At 36.5% G+C, this 17074-nt stretch overlaps 1 protein-coding gene across 6 annotated transcripts in view; it reads right to left on the bottom strand.

Moving 5' to 3' along the window:
• Nucleotides 1-470: 470 nt before the first annotated feature.
• Nucleotides 471-17074, bottom strand: part of LOC121429427 — a 75854-nt gene continuing 59250 nt past the window's right edge. For 3 of the 6 annotated variants that reach the window (XM_041626434.1, XM_041626416.1, XM_041626443.1), the window contains 5 exons: nt 15054-15257; nt 11459-11571; nt 7138-7746; nt 4989-6854; nt 471-3368 (listed from right to left, as the gene is read on the bottom strand). In XM_041626434.1, the coding sequence (XP_041482368.1) occupies nt 2085-3368; nt 4989-6854; nt 7138-7746; nt 11459-11521 (3822 nt within the window). In that variant the 5' untranslated portion in view covers nt 11522-11571; nt 15054-15257 and the 3' untranslated portion in view covers nt 471-2084. Of the gene's footprint in view, nt 3369-4988; nt 6855-7137; nt 7747-11458; nt 11572-12408; nt 12868-15053; nt 15258-17074 lie in introns of those variants that run through there. The other 3 variants (XM_041626425.1, XM_041626459.1, XM_041626452.1) reach the window with 3 other exon arrangements.

Below are 17074 nucleotides of genomic sequence, written 5' to 3'. Positions count from 1 at the left end.
CTTTTTTTTTTAAATGCTTAATATCGTCCCCCTATAGACAATGGTATTTGTTTTTTTCTCTCCACACCACAAAGATCTGCAATATTCAAATAAATGACATTCTGGATTGAAATATTCCAATCTAACAAAACACCATGAACAATTTCCAATTCAGTGTGAAATGCTAGTGTTAGTGAAGGGGACACATCACCAAATGTAATTTGAAATGAGGCTAATGCCAGGATTGAATAATTACTTGCTGAATGATGTAAGTGGCATCACATTACCAAACACATATTAGTGTTGGTACTCACTGAAGCACCCTCATTTTCACCTTAAAACCAACAATAACATCATACCTGAAAGCACCCCTTGTCAGATCACAACTTGCTACAAGTTAATTGTCCCTGATAAAATCAAGCATTAAATAATTTATAAGGCAAATCCGAGGCAGGTGACGAAGTCATAACTTTCTTTTTCTTCTTCTTTTGAGGTACTTTTTTTTTTGCCGGACAAAGCTAGTAGCATTGATTTACATGAGTAAACTAAATTGAAATGGGTTATGTAATTGATGAAAAGCTTGGAAACTTAATCAAATACCTTCCCAGCTATATATATGAAGTTTCCTTTGAGGGTGACAGCATAAGTGCGTAACCAAAATTGTTCCATTTAGCCTTTCAAAATCAAGATTTCCATGGAGATACCAATTGACCGCAAAAGTGTACTGTCATAACAGAACCAAGAATCCTACTGGCATCAGTGTCAAATTAACCTTTTCTTTAAATTAAAACATGATTGCTTTTATCTGAACCAAGAATCTGCCATACCATTTAGTGGTAACCACTAATACATTGGTAGTTGCTCCTATCTCTTCATGTGGAAACAGAGAGACTTCTAAGTTATTTAATTCATTTTTTTATAAAATTGAGGACTAATATGTTATTGCCCTACTAATATTGCAGATGGCATGAAGGAAGTACTAAAAGCATAAAGAACAAAGAAAAACAAGCACCATTCAAGATTTATCTTAAATTCCACTCTTTGAAGAATCGATTTGAAAAAGGGAGTTATCAATATGGTTGGGGATACCTTTGCACAATTCCGACTGAAATAGCACCTTATTCTTTTTTTTTACATTAAAAAGTAATTTGAATGTGGAGGGGGGGGGAGGGACTTTTGTTCTGTTGACAAACAGATCCGATAAACTATCTTTAAAGATTTTGATAGCATCAAAGAGAAGCAAACCAATGCTACTACCTTGCCAACATTTTTCTATGGTTTTTAAAAATTTTTATGATGAAGAAAAAAAATACCATTGCAGCATATTGATAAAAACGAGGTAACACTAATAGTTACTAGTCAGATACAACACAACAGCAATAAAATAGAGATAATCTATATCTTTATATATATATTGATATGTATATTTATATGTTATATACATATACAACCATCACAACAGCTCAAAATGGGTGGTGATTACAAGATGTCTATCATATAAACTGCAAGCAACCATCTACCACACAATTAAAAAAAAATGAAACAGCCTTCTTAATGCATACTCCATATAGAGCACACAATAATCTTTAAAACAGCAATTATATATATTCTGTGCATTGATGTTGCATTCACTTAAATTACAAGCTAGCATTTAATGGAAATGCATATTTGTTCTTTTACAGTCCCTCTATGAGTTCCACATGAATATGATTACCCGGTGCTTGACACATGATAATTCTCAATCAGACACACACTACACTTTTGATCCAGTATTGATCTTAAGCTCTTTACAAAGTAGTCTATTTGTTCATATTCACCTTCCATATGAGCTCTGCACATTTCAACAGTGATGTGAGTACAATATGCATAATATTGAAAGTTCATGGAGTGACTGTATTGGTATTACCTTGAGTGATCATACGGAAGAACAATTTAGTGGAGATTTCCAATGCCCCCGTCACTTGAAACGAATGAAATAAGTCAAGTAATTCTTGATGCTTAGAAAGACAATATTGTTTTAAACCTGAATATAAGCACAATTTGTATTTATGAGAGAGTTTTATACACCACAGTGGGGCAACCTTAAGTATAATCAACTACGTCTTCTAATTTTCTGATTCGATTTTTATCTGAACAGGTGGGATGGTGTTGGTGTGTGAAGAGGATGGGATTTCTGGACTAACACTAGATTTCTCTACCTCTTGTTCCTTTTCTTTGTCCTTATCTGCATCAGTATCTTTACCCTCTAAACTTGCTGGCGTATCACTCATACCCTCTGTCCCATCGTCCTTGTTGACTGAAGTGTCTTTATCCCTTCCAAACCTTGGGATTACTCTGTCTCTTTCTTCATCACTTTGTGGTTCACTTTTGACCAAGACAGGTTGAGCTTGAACAGTACTTGAGAGAAGAGGTGCGGGTGAGCTTGGCATTGGGGTCTGAGGGGAACGGGAGCCTTGGGGTGTGGCCGGGGAAGAGTGGGAGAACTGGGAATCTAATGTCACAGTTTTCTGATTAATGGATGAGGATAGAGAGGATGGTTGGATAGTGATTGTGCCACCTTGGTAACTCAATCCTTTTCCTTTAGCACCTTGGGAGGAAGGTTTGGGTGACGATTGCTGCGGTATGGACAGTGACTGACGTGTCTGTTCTTGAGGTGAAGACATCGATGGAGCAGGGCTTGCACTCTTTGATGATCTTTCAGACGGTGGAGCTAAGGAGAAGGAGGAACGTCTTTGCTGGCCTACTTCTAGTTGCCTTGGGTGGTTTGGACTTGGTGGTGCAGATGCTGACTGGAACTGGATAGGGGTCAAGAGAGGTATTGTACCTGCTAGAGTTGATAAAGGATAGAGCATGGTTGGAATTGGATAAGGTGGTTGAGAAGTGCTTGCAGTTGATGCACTGCAGGCAAATGGAATACCTGGGGCACCCACTGCTTGCATTCCTGGTGGTATCTGGGAAACCGAGTCTGATAGACTAAGACTGGGAATGCTTGTAGAAATGGACTTTTCAATCACGTTTCCAACTGATCCCAACCTCTGGCTGGACACAAATTGGCTGTGAGGAGTCTGGATGTGTTTGTAGCCAGACAGATCCAATGGACCGTTGCCTTCATGACTTCTTCTCGCTCTACTTCCGCTTCTTTCTCGATGCTCAAAGAGTGACTGCTCAGCTGACCGCTTTCCACTCAGATCCAGGGGGCTGGGAAGCTCTGCAGGCCTATGATGTGGAAGCAGATGCTCCCCTAATCCCTGAGGTAAAGGTCTGGGGATGTTGACATGTGGAACAGTAGAACCAAGGTCCACCACTCCACTTCCAGATCTTGCACGACTGGCTACTTGCCAAGGTTCAGGAATACTGCCAGGTAAAGGACTGTAAACATTTTGAGAGGTCTGCAGAAACAATGATTGAAGGAAGAAAAAGAAGAGGAAAAGATATCATGCCATTGAAACTTTAATAACCAATATAAAGTAATCTCTAATGATAATGTACTAAAATTGAGATTTTAACGTTTTAGACAAAAACAGAAAATTCAAAACATTCTTTTCATGAAGGTCAAAGAAATCACAAACATGTCAAGCCTAACCAACTTTACTCTGCTTTAAAATTTGAACATTGCTTATGCATCACCATATTGTTGCACAGTAATCCACAACCCGAAGGTGAAGGACCATGCAGCCCTAATACCAGCATAAATATTCAATCATTTATAATTTTGCTTTCATCATACTAAACAAATTCATTTCAGCTGAGATATTAATAAATGCCTGTATAATGCAAAATACATTACGTATAATGTATACTTACTTGTTCAGGAAATATACATGTCCATGGATACAAGTAAATTAAGAAAAAAAAATATTATAACCCTTGGAAGCCTGAATGTGTTTTAGGCTAAATGTCTTTTTGTTTTAATAAAGAAGAAAAGAACACTCTTCCAATACATTCCAGGTTTTACAAGAGGCATGCAAGTTGAACACTACAAGCAAACTGCAACCCTACAGGCATACGACTTCCATGGGCATCCAATTTTCCTAATATGTATATAAAATCAAAGTATTTTGCATTGAATTTAGTACAATGTCTAATTTTTTAAACTTGTAATGTTGGTATATTCTTGATTTTGCATGTTTTTTAATAGAAGATAAATGAATTCAATGCAATAAAATCAGGGTGTGTCAAAAGATTTTTCATGAAATTACTTTTCAACAGACCTAAAGATAAGGTTGCAAGGAAGAATACTCTATGTCATTATTTTCCATACATTGATCCAAAAGGTAACTGCAATTCAAGTTGCCAAATTAGGTTGAAACTAAAATTAGTGCAACCAAAAATAATATGTTAGCCTAACATATTTAAGTAGATCACACAATTATAAAGAACTTTGTGAAGAGTTTTATGAAACCGTAAAATGGCTTGATCACACAAATCTTAGCAACATTTTTTCTGTACGGTCAGAGGGATACAAGAAGACAATAAAATAATGTTGTAGTTATCATTTTTCTTTCTCTCTTTTTGGAGGGCACCTGGCAACAAAAGCTGAGAACCAGTCAAATTCCACAAATGCTATTCAACAAGAGAAAATAAAAAAAATGAAATCAAAGTTTTGTCCGAGTATCAGTAGAGACATAGCTTTGTCTCAACAAGTCTCAACATGAAAGAGTAAAATATTAGATTTGTTCAAACATTTTCATATATTGTAATTAATGCCTCTGCTTATTAAAAGTCATTTCTAAAAGGGGTTACCTCTTTGAAATACTTTTTTATGAAAATGTTAACGATCTGAGGCCCATTTCATTCAAACTAGTTGATAAAAAAATTGCAATCACAGTTTCAAGCGACTGAAATCATTTAATTTGGCTGGCTAAAATAGTGAACTTGGAATGTTATAGGAATTGTTATCATAACAAGTCTTCATGAAACAGGAACCAGACTGGTCAAAACAATTTCATATTCCATGCTATGGTAAATAAAATTGATTATCAAGAGGGAACAAGAGAAAAGGTTGTTACCTCTTGGATAGTTCTTGGGGGTGAGCCGCTGACTGATCCCTCAGCTTCTGTGTCTGCTGATTGGGTTTCAAATGAAGAATGAGAAGCTTCACTATCGGCTCTGCTATCCTTACAAGATTGGTCATCACACACATAGTCTGAATCATTGGATGGAGGTTGCGGAGGGGGGTGTCCACTACCTTCACCGTGTCTCTGGGCAGCTATATGAAGCTCCATCCCAAATATACTGTTACAGATGAAATCACATTCAGGACACCTGATGAAGAACACTTCACTACTGGAGCAGTGGCACTGGAACACAGAATAACGGTCTCGGAACAGGTCTATGATGGTGTTCGCCTTGTTTCCATTCTTCTTGTAGTATTTTCCATACTTTTCAAAATGGGATGCAGCACATTGTCGCCCAGTCCTACGCAACATTTCAATTCTACTCTGAGGGTCGCTAGGTGAATGGGAATTCCTGTGATCCATACTACCTTGAGCACTGCGAGCAACCCGACTGATCTTCAAAGGTGCATCTTCTGTTGTTGATGGTAGTGCGGTAATAGGAAGAGCAGTGCCAACGACACCTTCTGATCTCATTAAGGGTGGTCCATTTCTTTGATAGCCTAACTGGATCACACTCTTGGCACTATTGGGACTCAATGACTTTGATAACTGATGGCCAGTTGAATCTTTTGTCTCCACATCATCCGGATTGGCAGATCCCTGTGAATCTTGCTGAAAATAACGGCTAGGCAACCCAGCATATCTGAGTCTGTGCTGTAATTCTAACAGCTGAGCTTGGTCTAACTTGGAGATATCTGCAAGATTCTGTGGCAACCCAAGATCTCCCTGATCAAGAGTTCTGTTTCCATGTAGCCCTGATCTCCGTTCACTGTCTGCTTTCATGCGACCAAGCTGCAGTAGAGCACGGATTGTTGTATCATCACCTTCTCGACCAGGTGGTAAATGCAAGTTCTCCATTGACGCAGGGGAATCTGCAGTAGATCCCGACCGTGGGCTTGCTACTGCACCGATACTGCCAGTGGGAGATGCCTTTGAAGCACTGGTGCCAACATGCACCTCTAAATGTGTACCACTGATACTGTGTCTTCTACCACTAGAAGATTCAATAGGATGTGGAGACGGTGGCTGTGAATGAGAGCTGGAACTAAAAAAAGGAGATCGTGAAACTACTATAGAGGGATGCTTTGGCAGAGGAGAACCTGGTGGTCGTGAAACGGGTGAACTTGGTGCTGAATTCCTTGGAGAATTCGGTGCTGAATACCTTGGTGAGTTTGGAGCAGAATATCGTGGTGAACCTGGCACAGACAGTCCAGAGGTAGAAGCTGGAGAATTAGGAGCGGATAAAGTGTTTGCAGGAGAACTAGGTGAAGAGTTTGGGTTAGGGGAAGTAGGAGCTGGAGACCTAGATGGTGATCGGGGGAGTGGTGATCGAGGGAGAGTAAGGCTGGCGGCAGGGGATTTAGCGACAGGTGAACGAGGTATCCTCTGCTGAGGTTGAGACCGTGCTTGGTTATTTCTGCTGGGTATTTGAAGTTTGGGCGGTGGGCCAATCGCTACAGGACTTCCAGACTTTGCGAGTTTTCTGCACTTTGTACATATAACAAGACCACTAGGTGCAACAGGATAGTCCTTTGGATTGGGAATGATTGCGTTTTGGCAGATGAAGCAACGGGTTCCACCTGTCTGTACACTGGACTTGTAATGATCAATGTCTGGTTTTTTGAAGAGAGAGTTCTTTGTTGGGTTGTCACTTCCTGGCTTGGATGGCTGTCGATCAGCTAAACCGGCAAGTTTTGGATGTCTATTATGATGCCTTGGTTCATCCTCTCTGGCAGGAGAGTGGACAGGAGACATGGCCTGCATATGAAAATCAAATAATAGGTGTAATCAATGATTAGTGTGGCAACTTGCGAAGAATAAAAAAACAAAAAACAAAGAGACACCTGCTTACCAAAAGTTATAATCTTGAAATCTGATTGCCTGAATTCATGGTATTTTAATACTGAATAATCACGGATAAACAATTTACTGATAACTGGAAGACATATTATATATATATATATATATAACAAATAGAAGATGAAGAAGCATTACTTTCTGAGTACATTCAATGACATTAAGCACATAATAATAAACTAACCTGAGCGTTCTTTTTTTCACTACTGTCTCCCCTGGATCCTCCAAATTTTTCATCAGGATTTGAGTTGGTGGGTGATATAGGCGGCAGGGGCACCTCAAAGTCTAAGATAATTGGTTGGATTGGAGGAATCTTCTCATTGATATGCACGCTGCCATTGACGCCACCATTCAGGAATGGACTCATAACAAGTTCAGTCTTGCCCTCTGGTTTGCGCCGCTTCCTGCTTGCCTTGGCCTCCACTGCAGCCATGTCCTGGGGCATCTGTGGACGCTTGGCACCACGACCGGGTAAGCCTGTGATGTCCGTCGGGTTGATCATCGTAGGGTGGCTCTGCCTCTCTGGTGGACGGATGATGACGTTGGGTGGTCCCGTTGATCTAGGGATGGACTGATGATGTAGGTACATGGGCTCAACATAGTGGTTACGCATGGCTACATGGGGGTCACCAGGAGGTGCACCCCATGCAACACCGGGGGCTGTAATGCGAAATGGGTGGGTAGGGTGCATGACCGATTGCTGGGTCAAGAGATTGGCTGCGGTAGTGTGGGGATACTTCTCAACATGATTCATTACAGCTTTAGGGGAGGGCTCTGGTATCTTCTCTTTGGGCTGTGAAGGAATAGAACAAAATGGAAAGAAATTGCTAGAATGCTGCTGGCACTGTAGCGCTGATATCAAAAAGCACAATTTTAGTTAAAACCAGTCTGCTTTTTATAAGATCTAGGACATCATCATTAAACATACGGAGAACACTCATGAGAAAAGGATACAGAGTTCATACTATTAAAGAAGCAATGAGTTTTGAGTCTAGCCCTCCTACACTGGTCTCTGAAAGGACCACAAGTAGATTGGAGCTAGGAACCCTATAATGGTAACTTTGCCATGCAATGATAACTTGCGTGGAATCCCTTGATTCCGATTGGCTGTTGATCAGAATTACCATGATAGTTCATGATAGTTACCATAGCAGTAATTTTATGCAACGGGCCCATTATTGTGAGCATGTTGTTTATCATCCCCAGATCATAGATTCAGCTCGCACTATGGATTCTATCATTTTCAATAAGTCACAGTAAATCAACTTCATGCTTTACCATTATCATGCTTCCAAAGCCTGGCTTCTTTTTGATATTCCTTTAAAAAAATATTTTCCTTAGTCTTGTGCATACTCATTGATAGATATTACAATCAATGGAATTGATGTGTACAAGCAATGATAAATGATAACAATCTGTAAGCATTTCAGAGCTTATATACTTTAGCTACCTAGATACTTTATGTATATAATATTCCTTTTAAAATTCATATAATAGATTTTTATTTGTTTATTTGAATGAGATAATATAACAAAATAAAAAAAAATACCTTGAAATGAAAGATTAGACAGGTAGAGAATATAAATTACGAGAGATAGAGAATAACCAAAAAGAAGATAAACATGTAGTCATAATACTTTTTTTTCAATGCAGGGTATGCATAAACCCAATGAAGCCTTTAACAATCAACAATTTATCATTTCAAATGCTCACAGGTTGAATTTATGCTGGTAGAGGAATATTGTATCATTTTCTTTTGATACATCTAACATTCTCCAGAAAAATAAATGGTTTGGAGTGTACAGCTTTTTCATGCTGTTTGTAAGTCAATTGAATGAAATCAATCAATCTTCAAAACTGCCAGACAACTGGTATACTATGTGGTCCTGTTTTTTTCTTCTGGTAGGTGATTATTTCAAGCTTCATGCATTATCATGCTTTCTTTAATTTCCCTTCATGTTGGGAACAAAGCAAGAATTTCTACAAAATCTCACCATAAAGACCAAGAGTCTACCTAAACATCAAGTTGATCACTGGTTTTGGAAAATGGGCAAGTTTCGGTTTATTGTTGGGGGAAACTCATTGAAATTTTTTTTCTCAAACTTGCTGAAAAATCAAATTTGAATCTATAAAATGTCCCTGTATTGTTCATATTTCCTTGGAAATAATTTGATTCAGTTGTAACTCCCACAAATATTAGATTATTTCCTTCTTCATGTATCTTGTAGGGACAGTGATTTTCCGTTTCTAAAAATTGCCTTTTCCGTTTCAAAAAATCTTAAATTCCATTTCAGCATGTCTGAAAACGGAAATTCCGTTCCCCATAGACTTTGTGTACAAGAAAAATTGACAATTCCGTTTACATAGAAAACCAATACGCAACGAGTAGCGATGTCAAAATGCTAGCGCTGCTCAAAATTTGCATCTACCAATGTACTAACATCGCTTTAAAATCCATTTTAATCGAAGAGATTCGAGCTAAAAAACTATTTAGAGAAACATAATCAAGATGAATACATTCTCACCTTTCATATTATTAGCATTATTTTATTGTTAAATGGGATTTTATCGCTGATTTGGGGACTTTTCGGACATCGTTTTGAGCAGTCGACGACTTCCAAATACCACCATTTTGGATTTGATGAATCACCGTGATCATTATATTATGACCGAACGCAGAGGGCAGCAACACACGGCCATATTATGCCTTATATGCGGACGTAAGTGTAAAATAATTTGGATACGATCGAGTGATGGAGAGGCTCGACTCGAGTGTAGTTACGATGTGTTGTCATGATTGTTGTTGCAAAGTGAGATCGTGTTTTTTCAGTTGATATCCGTATTTTGTTGAGGATTTTGGATTAATTTCTGTTGCTATTTTGTGCATTTTGAGAAAAAACACGTTTTCTGTGATTTTCCGTTTGAAAAGCCACTTTCTGTTTCAAACAGCCGATTCCGTGAATTCCGTCCGTTTTCCGCAATCACGGAAAATCACTGTCCCTAATCTTGTAAATCAGAATACGTATCTGAAGGATAAGATCACAGGCTACAAAAAATCAAGACATGTTTATATCATGCGAATAATCCAAGAATAACTAACAGAATCACTGATATTCACCTAAATCGTTCTTTTAGGCTTCTTTCCTAAACTTGGAAAAGGTTTTAAAAAAGATCGAGCAGGAGGGTGTTGTGGCCGCCCCAGCCCTTACCCCTTCTGACCATATCATCTACAAAGCCAATTTAGCCAGGCCTCATTTGAATTAAAAGCAAAGACTTCTTTTTATTTTCAATGTGTCTCGTCATCAATAAAAAAAAGTATCAAGCCTAAAAGAGCTGGTAAGCGTACAATAATATATGGAATCTTTTACCAGGTCCATTTCAATTAGTTGTGACTTTGTCTAATTATTCATATTTTTCCTATGAAAATAAAAATATCACAAAATAAACCCATCCCAAAAAGGAAGTAGGCAAGGATAATCAGCAACTAATGGTGAGACAAAAGGCCACAGAAAACCACTACAGTTTCTGTTTGCTCCCGCTATAAAAAGACAAGTTATTGTTTCTATTCATGTTTATTCTTTGTTTGTTTGTTTTCTCTTTAGGGGGGGGGGGTATTTTCTACAGCCTTTACTTCAAGTTTTGTTTTCACCTGCTTATGCTCTATCTATTAAGGCTGCATCAAATAGATATCAAAAGTAAATGCTTGTCACTATTCCATGAATCTTGTAAACAGATACAAGTTGTCGTACAGTTTTCATAGAAACAGTCAGAGACCAGTGTTTCTATTTATCTATCAAAACAGGACTTGATCGAAACTGAAAAATGATGACATTTGATCAGGGTGGTTTAAGATCGCTTGTAAACTCACAATTTCATACATGGCTTGAGAAGGATCTTGTGCTAAATGACATACCCTTAATTCTCTGTGCTCATTCCAAAGGGATTGTACGGGCTGAAAATATTTATATCTTAATACATAGAGTAGAATTCACTGAGCAAAATGCCGAAAATCTCATCAAAATCGGATAATAATAAAGTTATTGAAGTTTAAAGTTAGCAATAATTTATGAAAACAGTCATCATGAATATTCATTAAGTGGGCTGATGACGTCACATCCCCACTTTCCGTTTTATTTTATAACATAAAATCATAATTATTTCACTATTTCATACTTGTGTGAATAATATGTCTCCCTTATAATGAAATAAGTTGCAGTGTCAATAAAAATCTAATGCACTTAATCAGTTGTCAATCCAATTTTTCTAGTTCTTGGAGGAAAAAATTTGAATAAACCTAATTTCATATAAGATACAAAAGAAAAAGCGGGGATGTGACATCATCAGCCCACCTAATGAATATGAATGTTTTCACAAAATACTGCTAAACTTTAAAATTCAATATAAACTTTGCTATTTGTTATCTATTTTGATGAAATTTTCGGCATTTAGCTCAGTGAATTGTTGAAATTGAACCAAAACAATGTTTTTTATATATAAATAAATACCTGAACTGCTTCTGTCATCTTCCATTCCTGGATGAATCTTTTCTTGACCGGTTTAACCATCATTGCACTTTAATCACAGCTCCTAGATGAAGAGAAGAGATGCTGGTTGGAATCTGAAATGATATAAGCACATACATAATAAGGTAAAGCAAGTTTTCTAACATTTGTATTATTCATGCCTCTCATGGTCTAGTGGTTCCGACTCTTGTCTTTCCAACAGAGGGTCAAGGGTACGAGTCCCAGCCCTGATATGGCTTCAGCAAGAAACTGATCCACTTTGTGCTGCACTCAGCCCAGGTGAGGTAAATGGATACAATTCATTCCTTGAATGCGATGAAAACTACTGATGAAGTGGTAGCTCGAGCTAGGGTTATAATACTTTTGCTTTGCATCCTTTGGCAAAACATATAAATTAAAGATATTATTACTATTTTTCAAGAAAAAATGCCACTAATCTCATACAAAATATCAAAGGAATATCACTAGTCCTTCAAACTTGACATTTTATCTTGAACACCGCAAGTCCATTTACCAATAAAGCCATGTGCATTTTTCCTATATCTATTCATTTCCGTTTGAGAATGAGGGTGTGTCGAGGACATTTCACAACACATTTGCTAAAACTGAGAAAGTCTAAACAATACATGAGCACTGTATCAAACATGACTATGAAAATATGAAATAAAGCTTAGAGAAAATATCAGCAACAAACGAGCAACATTAGTTTTATTACACAAATTTCAAATATTCTTTCAAATCAAAGATGCAACAATGATCAACTATTGGATTAAAATATCTCCCATTTCTAAATCTGCTTCACAATCTTGAAATGTTTCCTTCGACAAGGGAGCACTTATCCACAGGACACCAGCAAGACTGGACGGCATGTGTCTTAACTGACTTCTAAACAAGATTAATATGCAAATATGCATAAGTGGGGATATACTGACGGCTGAAAACATTAACTGTTCTTGTGAAGTGTCTTGAACATGAAGAATCTCCTGTTATCATTGCTCAAACATTGAAGTTCATAGCAGCAAGGATGATTCGATGACTTCAAATGAGAAGACTCTGCTATGTGCTGGATCACAACCTAATATCAGATCATCTGTGTAGTTATCGAACAAGAAAGAAGAATAACATCAATAATAATCCCCACGCCTTCTAACTATGAAATGAATACCATAAAAAGTATCTCTTCCAAGAAATGCAAAAACCAGGAAATACATGACAAAGTACTTCAAACTTTCAGAATACTCAAATGGCTACCGTGGCTACTCCAAAGAAATCAATGGCAACACAAAACTGAAATGCCAACTGCTTCTTTGTTCAAACATGATTCTAATTGTTTTGAATTTGACGACAAGTCCAAGACAACCATTTTTAGTTCATATTTTTCCAAGGGTAATGGAAGTGATGATAATCAATAAATCAGATAGGAAATTAGAAGTATATTGAACTTTAATTAAATCAATTCGGTACATTAAAGTGAAAATAATTGAAAAATAATCCATAAAACAATCCACTGGTGTTCTTTTACATTTAAGGCTTTGTAATTTAGTAAAAACTACAGGTAAATCAAAATGGTAAATTCAGAGAAAAAATGTGTACATATTTGTTCATTATTCTCGTCAACTAACCATACTAAAATATTAAGAAAGTTTAATAGTTAGACTTTTATTACATACATACTTTTTTCCCCTTGGAATAAAGTGCTAGGCTATTTATGCAGATTAAAAGGAGATGGGAAACAGTTTTCTGTTTGTTTTTGTATCAAAGAAACATCAAGACATAAATCACAAGTAGAATGGGGGAGTGTATCCATAAAACGAGGGAACATATACAAGCATGTAAACTTCAAAATGTTATAAAAATAATGTTGTTTTGGAGAGTACAATCAATGAATTTATAAGTAACCTATAATCATGGGAAATATATGATATCAAGGAATATACAATACTTCTGAATATGAACATATCAATTATCAAATCTTTAAAAATAGACTATAGGCCTACAGCAGGCCTATATGACATTAAAGATTAAGCAGGGTTAAAGGTGTGATTTTTAGACTTCATTTTTGTTGAGAGTATAGCTTCCAGGGACCTCAGATGTCTGTGGAATAGAAATTCGATTGAAATCTGAGCAGACAGCTCTATCCAACGGCCAAGAATACTTAGAATTCTCAGAAATAAAGGGGATGCATTAAATGTGGGCGTACAAGACTGCACCGGCTTAACAACAAGAAATGGGCTTGGTTTACATGACTGCCATATCTGATTTACAATGCTACACTCAAGTTTTTTTTCTTCTTTAATTTATTCTAATCTTACTCCTCTATGGCCTGTTACAGTCCCACACAAAATTATCTCATTAAATGCACACTTGCAAAACAAATTGTTTGCAATCATAATGCGGAGCTCAGCCATCTTAAAGGATACTGAGAATCTTTTGCAGACAGGAAATTTCCTTTCTCAGACAACAAAATAGGATTACAAGTGATTAATGGTGTATTTTTAGGAAAAATGTTGTTGCATTATATGTAATATTAAAGAAAAAGAAAAGTGTAGGCATCATGCCATCAGCTCACTGCATGGAACTCTTTCATCAAAATAATGCAAAACTTTTACATTCCATAACTTCTTATGAAATTTTTAGTGGTTTTTTTCTTCTTTGATAATAGTACCACTCTAAGGACACTAAGAGTATTTATTGAATTCCATTATTCCAAGATCTTCTGAAACTTCCTTGTCAATCTGAGAAATCATAATACTGTAATCAATAAAACTCATTTTAAGATGTTTTTTACTCATTGGTCATATGAAATAGTGGAGTTCCATACTTCCATCTATCAATTTCTTTTTAATTCTTAGTATTTGAGTTGAGGTCAAACTACCCTGTGATAGAATGATACAACAGCTCAAGCTAGCTAAAATAGATTTTGTATATTGAACATTTATAGTACTAGAACAAAACCAATTCTAAATAACATGAACAAATTACAAATGACAGATTTTTAAAGTCTTTCCCATCAATCTTTAATATTTGGAAGCTTCAATAACAACATAAATCATGAATCCTGAAATAAAAAAGTCTTGTCAACATTAGTTCTATGCAAAAAAAAAACCAAGCTAGCTGATCAAAGCAATTTTTAGAGTACATTTCCATAATTGAGCTAATCTTGGACTGAAAGGAAATCATCCAAATTTCTTGGAAGCCTGAATTATTTCGGTTTCCGAGCTGAAGGGCCTGGAAGGCTTTCAAAACCCAAGGGTAAATAAATAAAGAGAGCCTTTCAGCTTCTGATCACATCACAAATTGACTAGATCAGAATAGGCAATCATAATTCTCCTTCCATCTCTGATAAAAATGTGAGGCTATGTTGCATGGAAAAATATGAATAAACCGGAGAAGAACCTTTAACAAACCAGCTGAAAAGGTCACCCAAAATATAAAAGCCATGCAAAACACAATAATGGAAAAGGTAGCTTCAAGAGCCAACACTACATGAAGGCCTTTTGGCATCACTGATTAATTTAGTTTATAATTTTCTTGACAAGATTTTCACAAAGTTGCGCTGTTTTAATTGATCACTCACATATCATTTATTGGAATATACAGGGAATATTGTCCAACATCAACTGGAAAAACATAGAAATGCAAATAGCAACACACAAAGACCTTTTTTATGCCTTGTCTCTTCCCTCCAGAAAGATGCTGTTTGGTCTTCACAAGGTTTGAGTGGTACGGTCCTACTCAGCAGGGTTAGTGGATGACAGGGGTCTTGTTCTTTGGGCCACTCCTATTGGGACAGTAGGGGTGTGAAAATAATTTTCATGATGGTAACATGCAACCACTCATAATAAAGAAAAATAGCAATTGAAATAAAATGCAAGAGCAGGCACCGTTTTGTTGTATAATATTAGAAACTAATATTTGCAGGCAAGCACACGGAATGGATCCCAATTCAGCAGGGTGATTTCACACATGACTGCACTTAATTAATTACTGATCTATGTAAAACTGACGTGTAGCAATGGAAAAGATCTTGTTCAATGGATAAATTACATTTTGATGCATCATCAGTTTAATTAAACTACTGTTGAATGCTGGTCAGGCGACATACAGTAATTTCGCTGTCAAGCCTTAGTATGTTGTTATTCATTATTTTTTTTCCAACAATCGTTCATGAGAAAAGAATACATGTGCATGCCACGTATGTCAGAGTGTCTGGACTGCCAATTTCATATGGGCATATACTTATCTGCCCCCCCCTCCTCTCCCCGAAAGACAATGAGGCTTGAGCAATTGCTAGATTCACATGTCCACATTAGCTTTACATGTAGGTGTTAACTACCCAGTGTAACCTACAAATACATGTATACTGCCAAAATGATCAGCACTTTTTAAATGTTATCCTTTATAATGACCCCTTTTCCCCAGAATTGTGTGCCACTTGTATTTCTTCATTAAAGGTCAAGTCCACCTCAGAAAAATGTTGATTTGAATCAATAGAGAAAAATCACACAAGCACAATGCTGAAAATTTCATCAAAATCGGATGTAAAATAAGAAAGTTATGACATTTCAAAGTTTCGCTTATTTTCAACAAAATAGTTATATGAACGAGCCAGTTGCATCCAAATGAGAGAGTCGATGATGTCACCCACTCACTATTTCTTTTGTTTTTTATTGTTTGAATTATACAATATTTCAATTTTTACGAATTCGACGATTAGGACCTCCTTGCCTGAAGCACAAAATGTTAAAATAATGGAATTCCACGTGTTCAGGGAGGAATGAAACTTCATTTCCCATGACAATGACGAGAAAATCAAAATATTTCATATTTCAAACAATAAAAAACAAAAGAAATAGTGAGTGAGTGACATCATCGACTCTCTCATTTGGATGTAACTGGCTCGTTCATATAACTGTTTTGTTAAAAATAAGCGAAACTTTAAAATGTCATAACTTTCTTATTTTACATCCGATTTTGATGAAATTTTCAGTGTTATGCTTGTTGAATTTTTTTCTTTTTATTCAAATCAAGTTTTTGTTGGGGTGGACTTGTCCTTTAAGTATTGTCCTAAAAAATCCCTCCCAACCAAAATGGTATTAAGTACTGAAACTTTGGATAAATAGGAGGAAATATACCTATGAAGGTAAAGAAAAGGCTTTTGAAGAATCAGAAATATTTCAGATCACTTTCCTTTCTATTAATTAGACTAAGATAGGTATATCATAATGGTTCATATTTCAAGATTTCAAGTATGGCGAAAACCAAAATATAAACAGATAACCATATGTCCCATGTTTATCATGACCATATGTCCCAGAAAAGTAGAATGGTTGATTTACATTTTGTACTTTGCCTTTAAAAAGGGAAGATTACATGTATTACCCCCCCCCCCCCCCCCGTAATATGGGTAACAGCATCTTTTAGAAAAAACAATATCCAGATCGTTAAATCCAATCTATTTCAAATTTTTAATTTTTTTAAGGAAAAAAAATCCATATTAAAAAAAAAATTGTCCAAAGTGTCTTTTTATAATCATGAACTGGACGGTGTTTTTTCTCGGGTGGACAGGGAGGCCTTTTATTTGCTTCACATTGATGC

Source organism: Lytechinus variegatus, chromosome 1 (assembly GCF_018143015.1).
Source record: "Lytechinus variegatus isolate NC3 chromosome 1, Lvar_3.0, whole genome shotgun sequence".
NCBI lineage: Eukaryota > Metazoa > Echinodermata > Echinoidea > Temnopleuroida > Toxopneustidae > Lytechinus > Lytechinus variegatus.
This window is presented reverse-complemented; position numbering and strand designations above follow the sequence as displayed.